Consider the following 13,164-nt stretch of genomic DNA (forward strand, 5'->3'; position numbering starts at 1 on the left):
GCCGGACCGGACGGGTGGTGGGCGCATGGACGGTGCGGCAGGACGGGGCCTCAGAGAGGGCGGACAGGTGCGCGCACGGGGGGTGGGGGGAAGGTCGCTTGGACCAGACGGGGGCGGTGCGGGCAGTCACCTGGGCCCTGCTGCTCCTTCAGCTCCCGCACCAATACCGGCGTCCCTGCACATGACGTGCAGCGCTCGTGCCGGGCCGCGCGTGTGTGTGTGTGCGCGCGCGTGCGAGCCTCTGACAGGACGGGCGCAGGGACATAAAAGTACAAAAATACCGCCCTATGTACTATGTCTTACATTCGGGGTATGTCTTACTTTAGCCCAGCCCCCGAAATTATCGGGGAAACACGGTATATATATATATATATATATATATATATATATATATATGTGTGTAAATATATATATATTTCAGTCACATCTAGGAAGGGTATATATATCAGTCACATCTAGGAGGGGTTATCTGAAGGGTCCCTGTATTGTCTGAGCAGTGTATGTTACAGGAGGAAGGTAAAGGGGCGCACATGATGGGAACTTTCTATCTCTCCTCAGATAATAATAAAGCCCCCGTAATGTCACCGGTGTGGCCGCTTAGGAGGAGCAGCCAGGTACTAATAAAAAGCTATGGAGCCCTTGTTCCTTTCTTCCCTCCACAGACTGACAATCAGCGGAGACATTCAGAAGCCTAGAGTGGTGTCCTCTCATGTAGGTTGTAGCTGACTCCTCCCACTCATATGACTGATCACATGACTGTGACATCATCAAAGGTCCTTTACTGCCTTCTGCTGTAGAGCCTGATTTTTAATTTGACTGATCACATGATCATGACGTCACCAAATGTCCTTAACAACTATGTCTGCTGTTTCCAAACAGGTTAGTTGTAGAAAATTTGGTTATATATATTATATATCTATAGTGTGTGTATTATATATAGTGTATATCTATAGTGTGTGTATTATATATAGTGTATATCTATAGTGTGTGTATTATATATAGTGTATATCTATAGTGTGTGTATTATATATAGTGTATATCTATAGTGTGTGTATTATATATAGTGTATATCTATAGTGTGTATTATATATAGTGTATATCTATAGTGTGTGTATTATATATAGTGTATATCTATAGTGTGTATTATATATAGTGTATATCTATAGTGTGTGTATTATATATAGCGTATATCTATAGTGTGTGTATATTATATATAGTGTATATCTATAGTGTGTATTATATATAGTGTATATCTATAGTGTGTGTATTATATATAGTGTATATCTATAGTGTGTATTATATATAGTGTATATCTATAGTGTGTGTATTATATATAGCGTATATCTATAGTGTGTGTATATTATATATAGTGTATATCTATAGTGTGTATTATATATAGTGTATATCTATAGTGTGTGTATTATATATAGTGTATATCTATAGTGTGTGTATTATATATAGTGTATATCTATAGTGTGTGTATTATATATAGTGTATATCTATAGTGTGTATTATATATAGTGTATATCTATAGTGTGTGTATTATATATAGTGTATTATATATAGTGTATATCTATAGTGTGTGTATTATGTATAGTGTATATCTATAGTGTGTGTATTACGTATAGTGTATATCTATAGTGTGTATTGTATTATATATAGTGTATATCTATAGTGTGTATTATATATAGTATATATCTATAGTGTGTATTATATATGGTGTATATCTATAGTGTGTATTATATATAGTGTATATCTATAGTGTGTATTATATATAGTGTATATCTATAGTGTGTGTATTATATATAGTGTATATCTATAGTGTGTATTATATATAGTGTATATCTATAGTGTGTATTATATATAGTGTATATCTATAGTGTGTATTATATATAGTGTTATAGCTATAGTGTGTATTATATATAGTGTATATCTATAGTTGTATTATATATAGTGTAGCTATTGTGTGTATTATATATAGTGTATATCTATAGTGTGTGTATTATATATAGTGTAATATCTATAGTGTGTATTATATATATAGTGTATATCTCTATAGTGTTGTGTATTATATATAGTGTATATCTATAGTGTGTGTATTATATATATAGTGTATATCTATAGTGTGTGTATTATATATAGTGTATATCTATAGTGTGTGTGGTATATATAGTGTATATCTATAGTGTGTGTATTATATATAGTGTATATCTATAGTGTGTATTATATATGGTGTATATCTATAGTGTGTATTATATATAGTGTATATCTATAGTGTGTATTATATATAGTGTATATCTATAGTGTGTGTATTATATATAGTGTATATCTATAGTGTGTATTATATATAGTGTATATCTATAGTGTGTATTATATATAGTGTATATCTATAGTGTGTGTATTATATATAGTGTATATCTATAGTGTGTTATATATAGTGTATATCTATAGTGTGTTATATATAGTGTATATCTATAGTGTGTATTATATAGTGTATATCTATAGTGTGTGTATTATATATAGTGTATATCTATAGTGTGTTATATAGTGTATATCTATAGTGTGTTATATATAGTGTATATCTATAGTGTGTATTATATAGTGTATATCTATAGTGTGTGTATTATATATAGTGTATATCTATAGTGTGTGTATTATATAGTGTATATCTATAGTGTGTGTATTATATATAGTGTATATCTATAGTGTGTATTATATATAGTGTATATCTATAGTGTGTATTATATATAGTGTATATCTATAGTGTATATTATATATAGTGTATAGCTATAGTGTGTATTATATATAGTGTATAGCTATAGTGTGTGTATTATATATAGTGTATATCTATAGTGTGTGTATTATATATAGTGTATATCTATAGTGTGTATTATATATAGTGTATATCTATAGTGTGTGTATTATATATAGTGTATATCTATAGTGTGTGTATATTATATATAGTGTATATCTATAGTGTGTATTATATATAGTGTATATCTATAGTGTGTGTATTATATATAGTGTATATCTATAGTGTGTGTATTATATATAGTGTATATCTATAGTGTGTGTATTATATATAGTGTATATCTATAGTGTGTATTATATATAGTGTATATCTATAGTGTGTATTATTATATATAGTGTATATCTATAGTGTGTGTATTATATATAGTGTATATCTATAGTGTGTATTATATATAGTGTATATCTATAGTGTGTATTATATATAGTGTATATCTATAGTGTGTGTATTATATATAGTGTATATCTATAGTGTGTGTATTATATATAGCGTATATCTATAGTGTGTGTATTATATATAGTGTATATCTATAGTGTGTGTATTATATATAGTGTATATCTATAGTGTGTATTATATATAGTGTATATCTATAGTGGGTATTATATAGTGTATATCTATAGTGGGTATTATATATAGTGTATATCTATAGTGTGTATTATATATAGTGTATATCTATAGTGTGTATTATATATAGTGTATATCTATAGTGTGTGTATTATATATAGTGTATATCTATAGTGTGTATTATATATAGTGTATATCTATAGTGTGTGTATTATATATAGTGTATATCTATAGTGTGTATTATATATAGTGTATATCTATAGTGTGTGTATTATATATAGTGTATATCTATAGTGTGTATTATATATAGTGTATATCTATAGTGGGTATTATATAGTGTATATCTATAGTGGGTATTATATATAGTGTATATCTATAGTGTGTATTATATATAGTGTATATCTATAGTGTGTATTATATATAGTGTATATCTATAGTGTGTGTATTATATATAGTGTATATCTATAGTGTGTATTATATATAGTGTATATCTATAGTGTGTGTATTATATATAGTGTATATCTATAGTGTGTATTATATATAGTGTATATCTATAGTGTGTGTATTATATATAGTGTATATCTATAGTGTGTATTATATATAGTGTATATCTATAGTGTGTATTATATATAGTGTATATCTATAGTGTGTGTATTATATATAGTGTATATCTATAGTGTGTATTATATATAGTGTATATCTATAGTGTGTGTATTATATATAGTGTATATCTATAGTGTGTATTATATATAGTGTATATCTATAGTGTGTGTATTATATATAGTGTATATCTATAGTGTGTGTATTATATATAGTGTATATTTATAGTGTGTGTATTATATATAGTGTATATCTATAGTGTGTGTATTATATATAGTGTATATCTATAGTGTGTGTATTATATATATAGTGTATATCTATAGTGTGTGTATTATATATAGTGTATATCTATAGTGTGTGTGGTATATATAGTGTATATCTATAGTGTGTGTATTATATATAGTGTATATCTATAGTGTGTGTATTATATATATAGTGTATATCTATAGTGTGTGTATTATATATAGTGTATATCTATAGTGTGTATTATATATAGTGTATATCTATAGTGTGTGTATTATATATAGTGTATATCTATAGTGTGTATTATATATAGTGTATATCTATAGTGTGTGTATTATATATAGTGTATATCTATAGTGTGTGTATTATATAGTGTATATCTATAGTGTGTGTATTATATATAGTGTATATCTATAGTGTGTATTATATATAGTGTATATCTATAGTGTGTATTATATATAGTGTATATCTATAGTGTGTATTATATATAGTGTATATCTATAGTGTATATTATATATAGTGTATATCTATAGTGTGTATATTATATATAGTGTATATCTATAGTGTGTGTATTATATATAGTGTATATCTATAGTGTGTGTATTATATATAGTGTATATCTATAGTGTGTGTATTATATATAGTGTATAACTATAGTGTGTGTATTATATATAGTGTATATCTATAGTGTATATCTATAGTGTGTGTATTATATATAGTGTATATCTATAGTGTGTGTATTATATATAGTGTATATCTATAGTGTGTATTATATATAGTGTATATCTATAGTGGGTATTATATAGTGTATATCTATAGTGGGTATTATATATAGTGTATATCTATAGTGTGTATTATATATAGTGTATATCTATAGTGTGTGTATTATATATAGTGTATATCTATAGTGTGTGTATTATATATAGTGTATATCTATAATGTGTATTATATATAGTGTATATCTATAGTGTGTGTGGTATATATAGTGTATATCTATAGTGTGTGTATTATATATAGTGTATATCTATAGTGTGTGTATTATATATATAGTGTATATCTATAGTGTGTGTATTATATATAGTGTATATCTATAGTGTGTATTATATATAGTGTATATCTATAGTGTGTGTATTATATATAGTGTATATCTATAGTGTGTATTATAGTGTATATCTATAGTGTGTGTATTATATATAGTGTATATCTGTAGTGTGTGTATTATATATAGTGTATATCTATAGTGTGTGTATTATATATAGTGTATATCTATAGTGTGTATTATATATATAGTGTATATCTATAGTGTGTATTATATATAGTGTATATCTATAGTGTGTGTATTATATATAGTGTATATCTATAGTGTGTGTATTATATATAGTGTATATCTATAGTGTGTGTATTATATATAATGTATATCTATAGTGTGTATTATATATAGTGTATATCTATAGTGTGTGTATTATATATATAGTGTATATCTATAGTGTGTGTATTATATATAGTGTATATCTATAGTGTGTATTATATATAGTGTATATCTATAGTGTGTGTATTATATATAGTGTATATCTATAGTGTGTATTATAGTGTATATCTATAGTGTGTGTATTATATATAGTGTATATCTGTAGTGTGTGTATTATATATAGTGTATATCTATAGTGTGTGTATTATATATAGTGTATATCTATAGTGTGTATTATATATATAGTGTATATCTATAGTGTGTATTATATATAGTGTATATCTATAGTGTGTGTATTATATATAGTGTATATCTATAGTGTGTGTATTATATATAGTGTATATCTATAGTGTGTGTATTATATATAATGTATATCTATAGTGTGTATTATATATAGTGTATATCTATAGTGTGTGTATTATATATAGTGTATATCTATAGTGTGTGTATTATATATAGTGTATATCTATAGTGTGTATTATATATAGTGTATATCTATAGTGTGTGTATTATATATAGTGTATATCTATAGTGTGTGTATTATATAGTGTATATCTATAGTGTGTGTATTATATATAGTGTATATCTATAGTGTATATTATATATAGTGTATATCTATAGTGTGTATATTATATATAGTGTATATCTATAGTGTGTGTATTATATATAGTGTATATCTATAGTGTGTGTATTATATATAGTGTATATCTATAGTGTGTGTATTATATATAGTGTATATCTATAGTGTGTGTATTATATATAGTGTATATCTATAGTGTATATTATATATAGTGTATATCTATAGTGTGTATTATATATAGTGTATATCTATAGTGTGTATATTATATATAGTGTATATCTATAGTGTGTGTATTATATATAGTGTATATCTATAGTGTGTGTATTATATATAGTGTATATCTATAGTGTGTGTATTATATATAGTGTATAACTATAGTGTGTGTATTATATATAGTGTATATCTATAGTGTGTATTATATATAGTGTATATCTATAGTGTGTATTATATATAGTGTATATCTATAGTGTGTATTATATATAGTGTATATCTATAGTGTGTATTATATATAGTGTATATCTATAGTGTGTGTATTATATATAGTGTATATCTATAGTGTGTGTATTATATATAGTGTATAACTATAGTGTGTGTATTATATATAGTGTATATCTATAGTGTGTGTATTATATATATAGTGTATATCTATAGTGTGTGTATTATATATAGTGTATATCTATAGTGTGTGTATTATATACACTGATCCTGTGATCCTTTTCCCTGATGGTACTTTATGTTTTTCCTCCTTGTCAGCTGGGGAGTTTTAGCTTTAATATCTAGGCCGAGTCCTAAGCTACAACTTTCAGTTCCTAGAAGTATCCAGAGGTCCTTGTACATCCTACCCCCAAATTCAGAAAGAGATGGTACAGAGGCCTAAGATAACTCTGCTACCCAAACTCTCAGGTCCTTCCATTTCGTCGCGTTTACACGTACGATTATCGTTCGAATTCGATCGTTATCGTGAAAATTCGCCCGATAATCGCTCCGTGTAAACCCAGCATTAGTCTCACCTCCAGCTGTCTCCTCCTTGCTGCTGAGCTTGTAATCCAACTCTGATCCCCTCTTTTGTGCACTTCTCTCCAGTTGTCAATTACTCCCCTTGTCTCCGCTATACTCTGACTCTGCAAACCTTTTATAGGAAGATTAGCATATCCCACCTACTTTCCAGCAAGATCTAGAATATACTTGAAACTTTCAGCACTACTTAAGCAGTACCCACAAAGGTCTGCAGGTGTCACTGTTGCCTCACAGTTTGTGTAGTGTGTGCTGTGTAAGGTGTGTAACCCATTCTCTGCCTGCTGGTTACACTGATACAGAGCATAGTATCACATCTATACACTCTCCAGTGTGAGCTCTCTGTTAGAGGGACTGGACATTCTCCAGGTGTTATATGTGTCGCTCTCTTTCCCTCTATATATAGGGATTTTCCTGACTAACCCCCTAAGGAAGGAGAAGGAGAGAGATGAGATGGCGGAGAGAATATTACACGTGGCCCTAGAGATCATCTCCCTGCTGAGCGGAGAGGTGAGGGATTCTGGGAGCTCCCGCCTCATGGCTCCTGTCTCTTAATAAAGCACGGACATGGCTGGAGAGGTGACGGGATAAAGTGACATCACTGTCTCTCTCCATACACAGGATGACATGGTGGTGAGGAAGAGGAGGGATGAGGAGGAAGGATGGAGCAGGGACCAGGGTCCTATATCACTGCTGCCTCCACCTCACTCACTGATACAGAAGGGAAACAGTCATCAGGAGATCCTGGAACTCATCAACAAGATGGCTGAGCTGCTGACTGGAGAGGTGAGCAGGAGGAGGAGGCAGCTGCTGACTGGAGAGGTGAGCAGGAGGGGGAGACAGCTGCTGACTGGAGAGGTGAGCAGGAGGGGGAGGCAGCTGCTGACTGGAGAGGTGAGCAGGAGGGGGAGACAGCTGCTGACTGGAGAGGTGAGCAGGAGGAGGAGGAGGAAGCTGCTGACTGGAGAGGTGAGCAGGAGGGGGAGGAGGCAGCTGCTGACTGGAGAGGTGAGCACTGCTGGGGATGTCAGGAGGAGGAGGAGGCAGCTGCTGACTGGAGAGGTGAGCACTGCTGGGGATGTCAGGAGGAGGAGGAGGAGGCAGCTGCTGACTGGAGAGGTGAGCAGGAGGAGGAGGAGGCAGCTGCTGACTGGAGAGGTGAGCAGGAGGAGGAGGCAGCTGCTGACTGGAGAGTGAGCACTGCTGGGGATGTCAGGAGGAGGAGGAGGAGGCAGCTGATGACTGGAGAGGTGAGCACTGCTGGGAATGTCAGGAGGAGGAGGAGGAGACAGCTGATGACTGGAGAGGTGAGTAGGAGGAGGAGGCAGCTGCTGACTGGAGAGTGATCACTGCTGGGGATGTCAGGAGGAGGAGGGGGCAGCTGATGACTGGAGAGGTGAGCAGGAGGAGGAGGAGGCAGCTGCTGACTGGAGAAGTTAGCACTGCTGGGGATGTCAGGAGGAGGAGGAGGCAGCTGCTGACTGGAGAGGTGAGGAGGAGGCAGCTGCTGACTGGAGAGGTGAGCAGGAGGAGGAGGCAGCTGCTGACTGGAGAGGTGAGCAGGAGGAGGAGGCAGCTGATGACTGGAGAGGTGAGCACTGCTGGGGATGTCAGGAGGAGGAGGAGGAGGCAGCTGCTGACTGCAGCCTTGTTTGAGAAAGGAGCTAAAGTGGAGACTGTCAGCATGCAGCTTACTACAGGCAGCATCATGTATTCTGTATTGCAGAGAGAAATCCTAGTGTCAGGATGTGGTAGGCTCGGTGAGAAGTGTATGTAGTCCTGCTAGAGAGTATCGGTCAGTGATGATCCGGGCACCAACACCCCAGCAGCGTCAGTGAGGACCAGTGGAAGTTTTTATTATGTGTTTTTTTGCTCTTTTTTTGCATTGTGCTCTAGTACCGCGGTGAACAGACTTCCCTGATCTGAGCTGCGGCACCTACACAATCATCAGTACAAATAAATGGCCTATATGGTGACGGTGCTGGGAGAGGAAGGGGAGTGAGGAGACCTTCTAGCCCGCAGCACTTCATCTTTTAACCATTCAGACACGTCAAATTTTTGAGCGGAGAGCATTGGCGCGAGCCCTCCCTTAGAGATGCCGTGTGACACTGATCCAGGCGGGATTCTGGGAATTATTCTAAGGAGGTGACAGCTGGGAGCCGCCATCTTATCAGTCAGAACACAAAGATCCTGCTCCAAGGTCTGATCCGTCCTCTCTGCCCGACCATTGCTCTATGGATGAGGAGTCCGCACCCTGGAGACATTGTGATCTATGTCTTGGAAGTAGAGATGAGCGCAGCTCGAGCGTGTCCATCCCAAGCCGAGCGTGTCCATCCCAAGCCGAGCGTGTCCATCCCAAGCCGAGGGTGTCCATCCCAAGCCGAGCGTGTCCATCCCAAGCCGAGCGTGCCCATCCCAAGCCGAGCGTGCCCATCCCAAGCCGAGCGTGTCCATCCCAAGCCGAGCGTGTCCATCCCAAGCCGAGCGTGCCCATTCCAAGCCGAGCGTGCCCATCCCAAGCCGAGCGTGCCCATCCCAAGCCGAGCGTGCCCATCCCAAGCCGAGCGTGCCCATCCCAAGCCGAGCGTGCCCATCCCAAGCCGAGCGCGTCCATCCCAAGCCGAGCGCGCCCATCCCAAGCCGAGCGCGTCCATCCCAAGCCGAGCGCGTCCATCCCAAGCCGAGCGCGGCCATCCCAAGCCGAGCGCGTCCATCCCAAGCCGAGCGCGTCCATCCCAAGCCGAGCGTGGCCATCCGAAGCCGAGCGTGCCCATCCCAAGCCGAGCGTGTCCATCCCAAGCCAATCGTGCAGCATTGTATTACCAGTGGCTGAAGAAGTTACGTGTAGTCCTAAAGCTGCTGGGAAGACATGAATGCAGCCATAGGCCATAGACTCTATGTGTGTTTCCCAGGACTTTCCACTTCTTCAGCCATTGGTAATAAAATGCCGCGCGCTCCGGTTTGGATGGGCGCGCTCCAGTTTGGATGGGCACGCTCAGGTTTGGATGGGCACGCTCCGGTTTGGATGGGCACGCTCCGGTTTGGATGGGCGCGCTTCTGTTTGGATGGGCGCGCTCTGGTTTGGATGGGCACACTCAGGTTTGGATGGGCACGCTCCGGTTTGGATGGGCACACTCAGGTTTGGATGGGCGCGCTCTGGTTTGGATGGGCACACTCAGGTTTGGATGGGCACGCTCTGGTTTGGATGGGCACACTCAGGTTTGGATGGGCACACTCAGGTTTGGATGGGCACACTCAGGTTTGGATCGGCACACTCAGGTTTGGATGGGCATGCTCAAGTTGCGCTCATCTTCACACACTGGCAGATGACAACCCAGACGGCAGAGTATGTGGCACCTTCCCGATCAGTGACCGCACCGTTGGCATTTTGTGCACAGGAACTCAGAAAGGCACCAACAATTGGTAGAAATATCGTATCATCTGACCAAAAGTCAAGGTTCTAGGTGTTTTATACTGGGTACATACCATGTTTCCCCCCAAAATAGGACAATGTCTTACATAATTTTTGCGTCTAAAGATCTGCTGGGTCTTATTTTCAGGGACAGAGTGTACAGTATGGCAACTTATGGCCACCAGGGGGAGCTCACCACAGCACACTCATACAGCACAGCAGGGACAGTGTAGGGTATAGTCGTGTCCAGCCGCCAAGGGCAGCTCACCACAGCACACTTGTACAGCACAGCAAAAACACTGTACAGTATGGAGGCTTTTGGATACCAGGGGGAGCTCACCACAGCACACCACAGCGAGTGACCTGAAATCGTTCACCCAATTACACAGAATAATGATCGTTACTTATGATCGTTCTTGCGGACATCCTGTCGTCGCTACTGCGTTTGTTTCGCTGAACAACGTCTTATTACACCGAACGATTTGCAAACTATCAGCAATTAAAATAGGTCCAAATTCTATCAAGCGAATAACGATTTCTCATTAGCCATTTAATCATTGTCTGCCGTTACACAAAACGATGATCGTTCAATTACCAACGATCTAACGATTTTTTGAACTATAATCATCCTGTGGAATCGGGCCCTTACTCTCTCTATGAAGATACATGAATGTTTGCTGAGCTGAATATTCAAGTTTCTGGAGGGATTGGGACTGATAGGTGGTGACCAACAGTTCTAGAAGGTGGATGGTCCCAGAGGCGACGGGGACACCGGGACGGAACTAACGTCTATGTAACCACAACTATACCCGGGTATAATCCATCCGGGAAGTCTTCAGCCCCCGTCTCTTCTCACATGAGTTTGTATCTTTGTGTTTCTCAGGTTCCTCTAAGGTGTCAGGACGTCACCGTCTATTTCTCCATGGAGGAGTGGGAGTATGTAGAAGGACACAAGGATCTGTACAAGGAGGCCATGATGGAGGATCAGCCGCCCCTTCTCATCAATGACCCCCCAAGGCTGGAGAAGGCGGGAGACATGATGGCGGCCAGGATATTAGAGCTCACCCTAGAGATAATCCACCTGATCACCGGAGAGGTGAGCCATGCGTCACATCCCCTCCCTCTTATCCCTATAGATCAGGGGTGGGGAACCTCCGGCCCGCGGGCCGCATCCGGCCCCTGAGACCTCCCGATGCGGCCCGCGGCCCGCAGCTCCCCTGTGATGCTCGCCGCTCTGCTGGGGAAGAAGCCGGCATACACCGCATCCTCCGGTGTCTGTGACAGCTGGCGGACACCGGAGGATGCTGTCTGTGCCGGCTTCTTCCCCAGCAGAGCGGCGCGTGTCTTTAGTCTCTTGCGGGCCGCGCGCGATGACGTCATTTCATCGCGCGCCGCCTGCAGGAGAAGACCGGCACAGAGGACCTGGGAGAGAAGAGGACCTGGACTGCGTGGGAGCGGAGGTAAGGTGAGTGGGATGTTTATTTTTTTATTTGGGGGTTAACTAGGATCCCAGGGACATGACTGATGGGGGGGACAACTAGGCTACCAGGGACATGACTGATGGGGGGGACAACTAGGCGACCAGGGACATAACTGATGGGGGGGGGACAACTAGGCCACCAGGGATATGACTGATGGGGGGGGGACAACTAGGCTACCAGGGACATGACTGATGGGGGGGGGACAACTAGGCTACCAGGGACATGACTGATGGGGGGGGGGGGACAACTAGGCTATCAGGGACATGACTGATGGGGGGGGACAACTAGGCTACCAGGGACATGACTGATGGGGGGGGGGGACAACTAGGCTACCAGAGACATGACTGATGGGGGGGGGGAATAACTAGGCTACCAGAGACATGACTGATGGGGGGGGGGAATAACTAGGCTACCAGGGACATGCCTGATGGGGGGGGGAATAACTAGGCTACCAGGGACATGCCTGATGGGGGGGGGGGGGACAACTAGGCTACCAGGGACATAACTGATGGGGGGGGGGAATAACTAGGCTACCAGAGACATGACTGATGGGGGGGGGGAATAACTAGGCTACCAGGGACATAACTGATGGGGGGGGGGGGACAACTAGGCTACCAGGGACATGCCTGATGGGGGTTAGCTAGGCTACCAGGGACATGCCTGATGGGGGTTAACTAGGCTACCAGGGACATGCCTGATGGGGGGGGGGGGAATAACTAGGCTACCAGGGACATGCCTGATGGGGGGGGGACAACTAGGCTACCAGGGACATGACTGATGGGGGGGGAATAACTAGGCTACCAGGGACATGACTGATGGGGGGGGGACAACTAGGCTACCAGGGACATGCCTGATGGGGGGGACAACTAGGCTACCAGGGACATGACTGATGGGGGGGACAACTGGGCTACCAGAGACATGACTGATGGGGGGGGAATAACTAGGCTACCAGGGACATGACTGATGGGGGGGGGGACAACTAGGCTACCAGGG

The 13,164-nt window shown here is 39.5% G+C and overlaps 1 protein-coding gene across 1 annotated transcript; it reads left to right on the forward strand.

Moving 5' to 3' along the window:
- The first annotated feature begins 828 nt into the window (after positions 1-828).
- Positions 829-11,873, forward strand: LOC138793979 (gastrula zinc finger protein XlCGF66.1-like). The gene is made up of 4 exons (XM_069972744.1): positions 829-879; positions 7,685-7,788; positions 7,900-8,064; positions 11,574-11,873. The coding sequence occupies exons 1-4, from the start codon at positions 831-833 to the stop codon at positions 11,871-11,873; spliced, it is 618 nt and encodes a 205-aa protein (XP_069828845.1). The 5' UTR covers positions 829-830.
- The last annotated feature ends 1,291 nt before the right edge of the window (positions 11,874-13,164 follow it).

This window comes from Dendropsophus ebraccatus, chromosome 5, assembly GCF_027789765.1.
Source record: "Dendropsophus ebraccatus isolate aDenEbr1 chromosome 5, aDenEbr1.pat, whole genome shotgun sequence".
Classification (NCBI taxonomy): Eukaryota; Metazoa; Chordata; class Amphibia; order Anura; family Hylidae; genus Dendropsophus; species Dendropsophus ebraccatus.

Coding starts and splice junctions, on each gene's coding strand:
- LOC138793979 (XM_069972744.1), top strand. CDS start 831: ATGACGTCACCAAATGTCCTTAACAACTATGTCTGCTGTTTCCAAACA. Junction 880..7,684: donor TGTCTGCTGTTTCCAAACAG/GTTAGTTGTAGA, acceptor CTCTATATATAG/GGATTTTCCTGACTAACCCC. Junction 8,065..11,573: donor CTGAGCTGCTGACTGGAGAG/GTGAGCAGGAGG, acceptor TGTGTTTCTCAG/GTTCCTCTAAGGTGTCAGGA.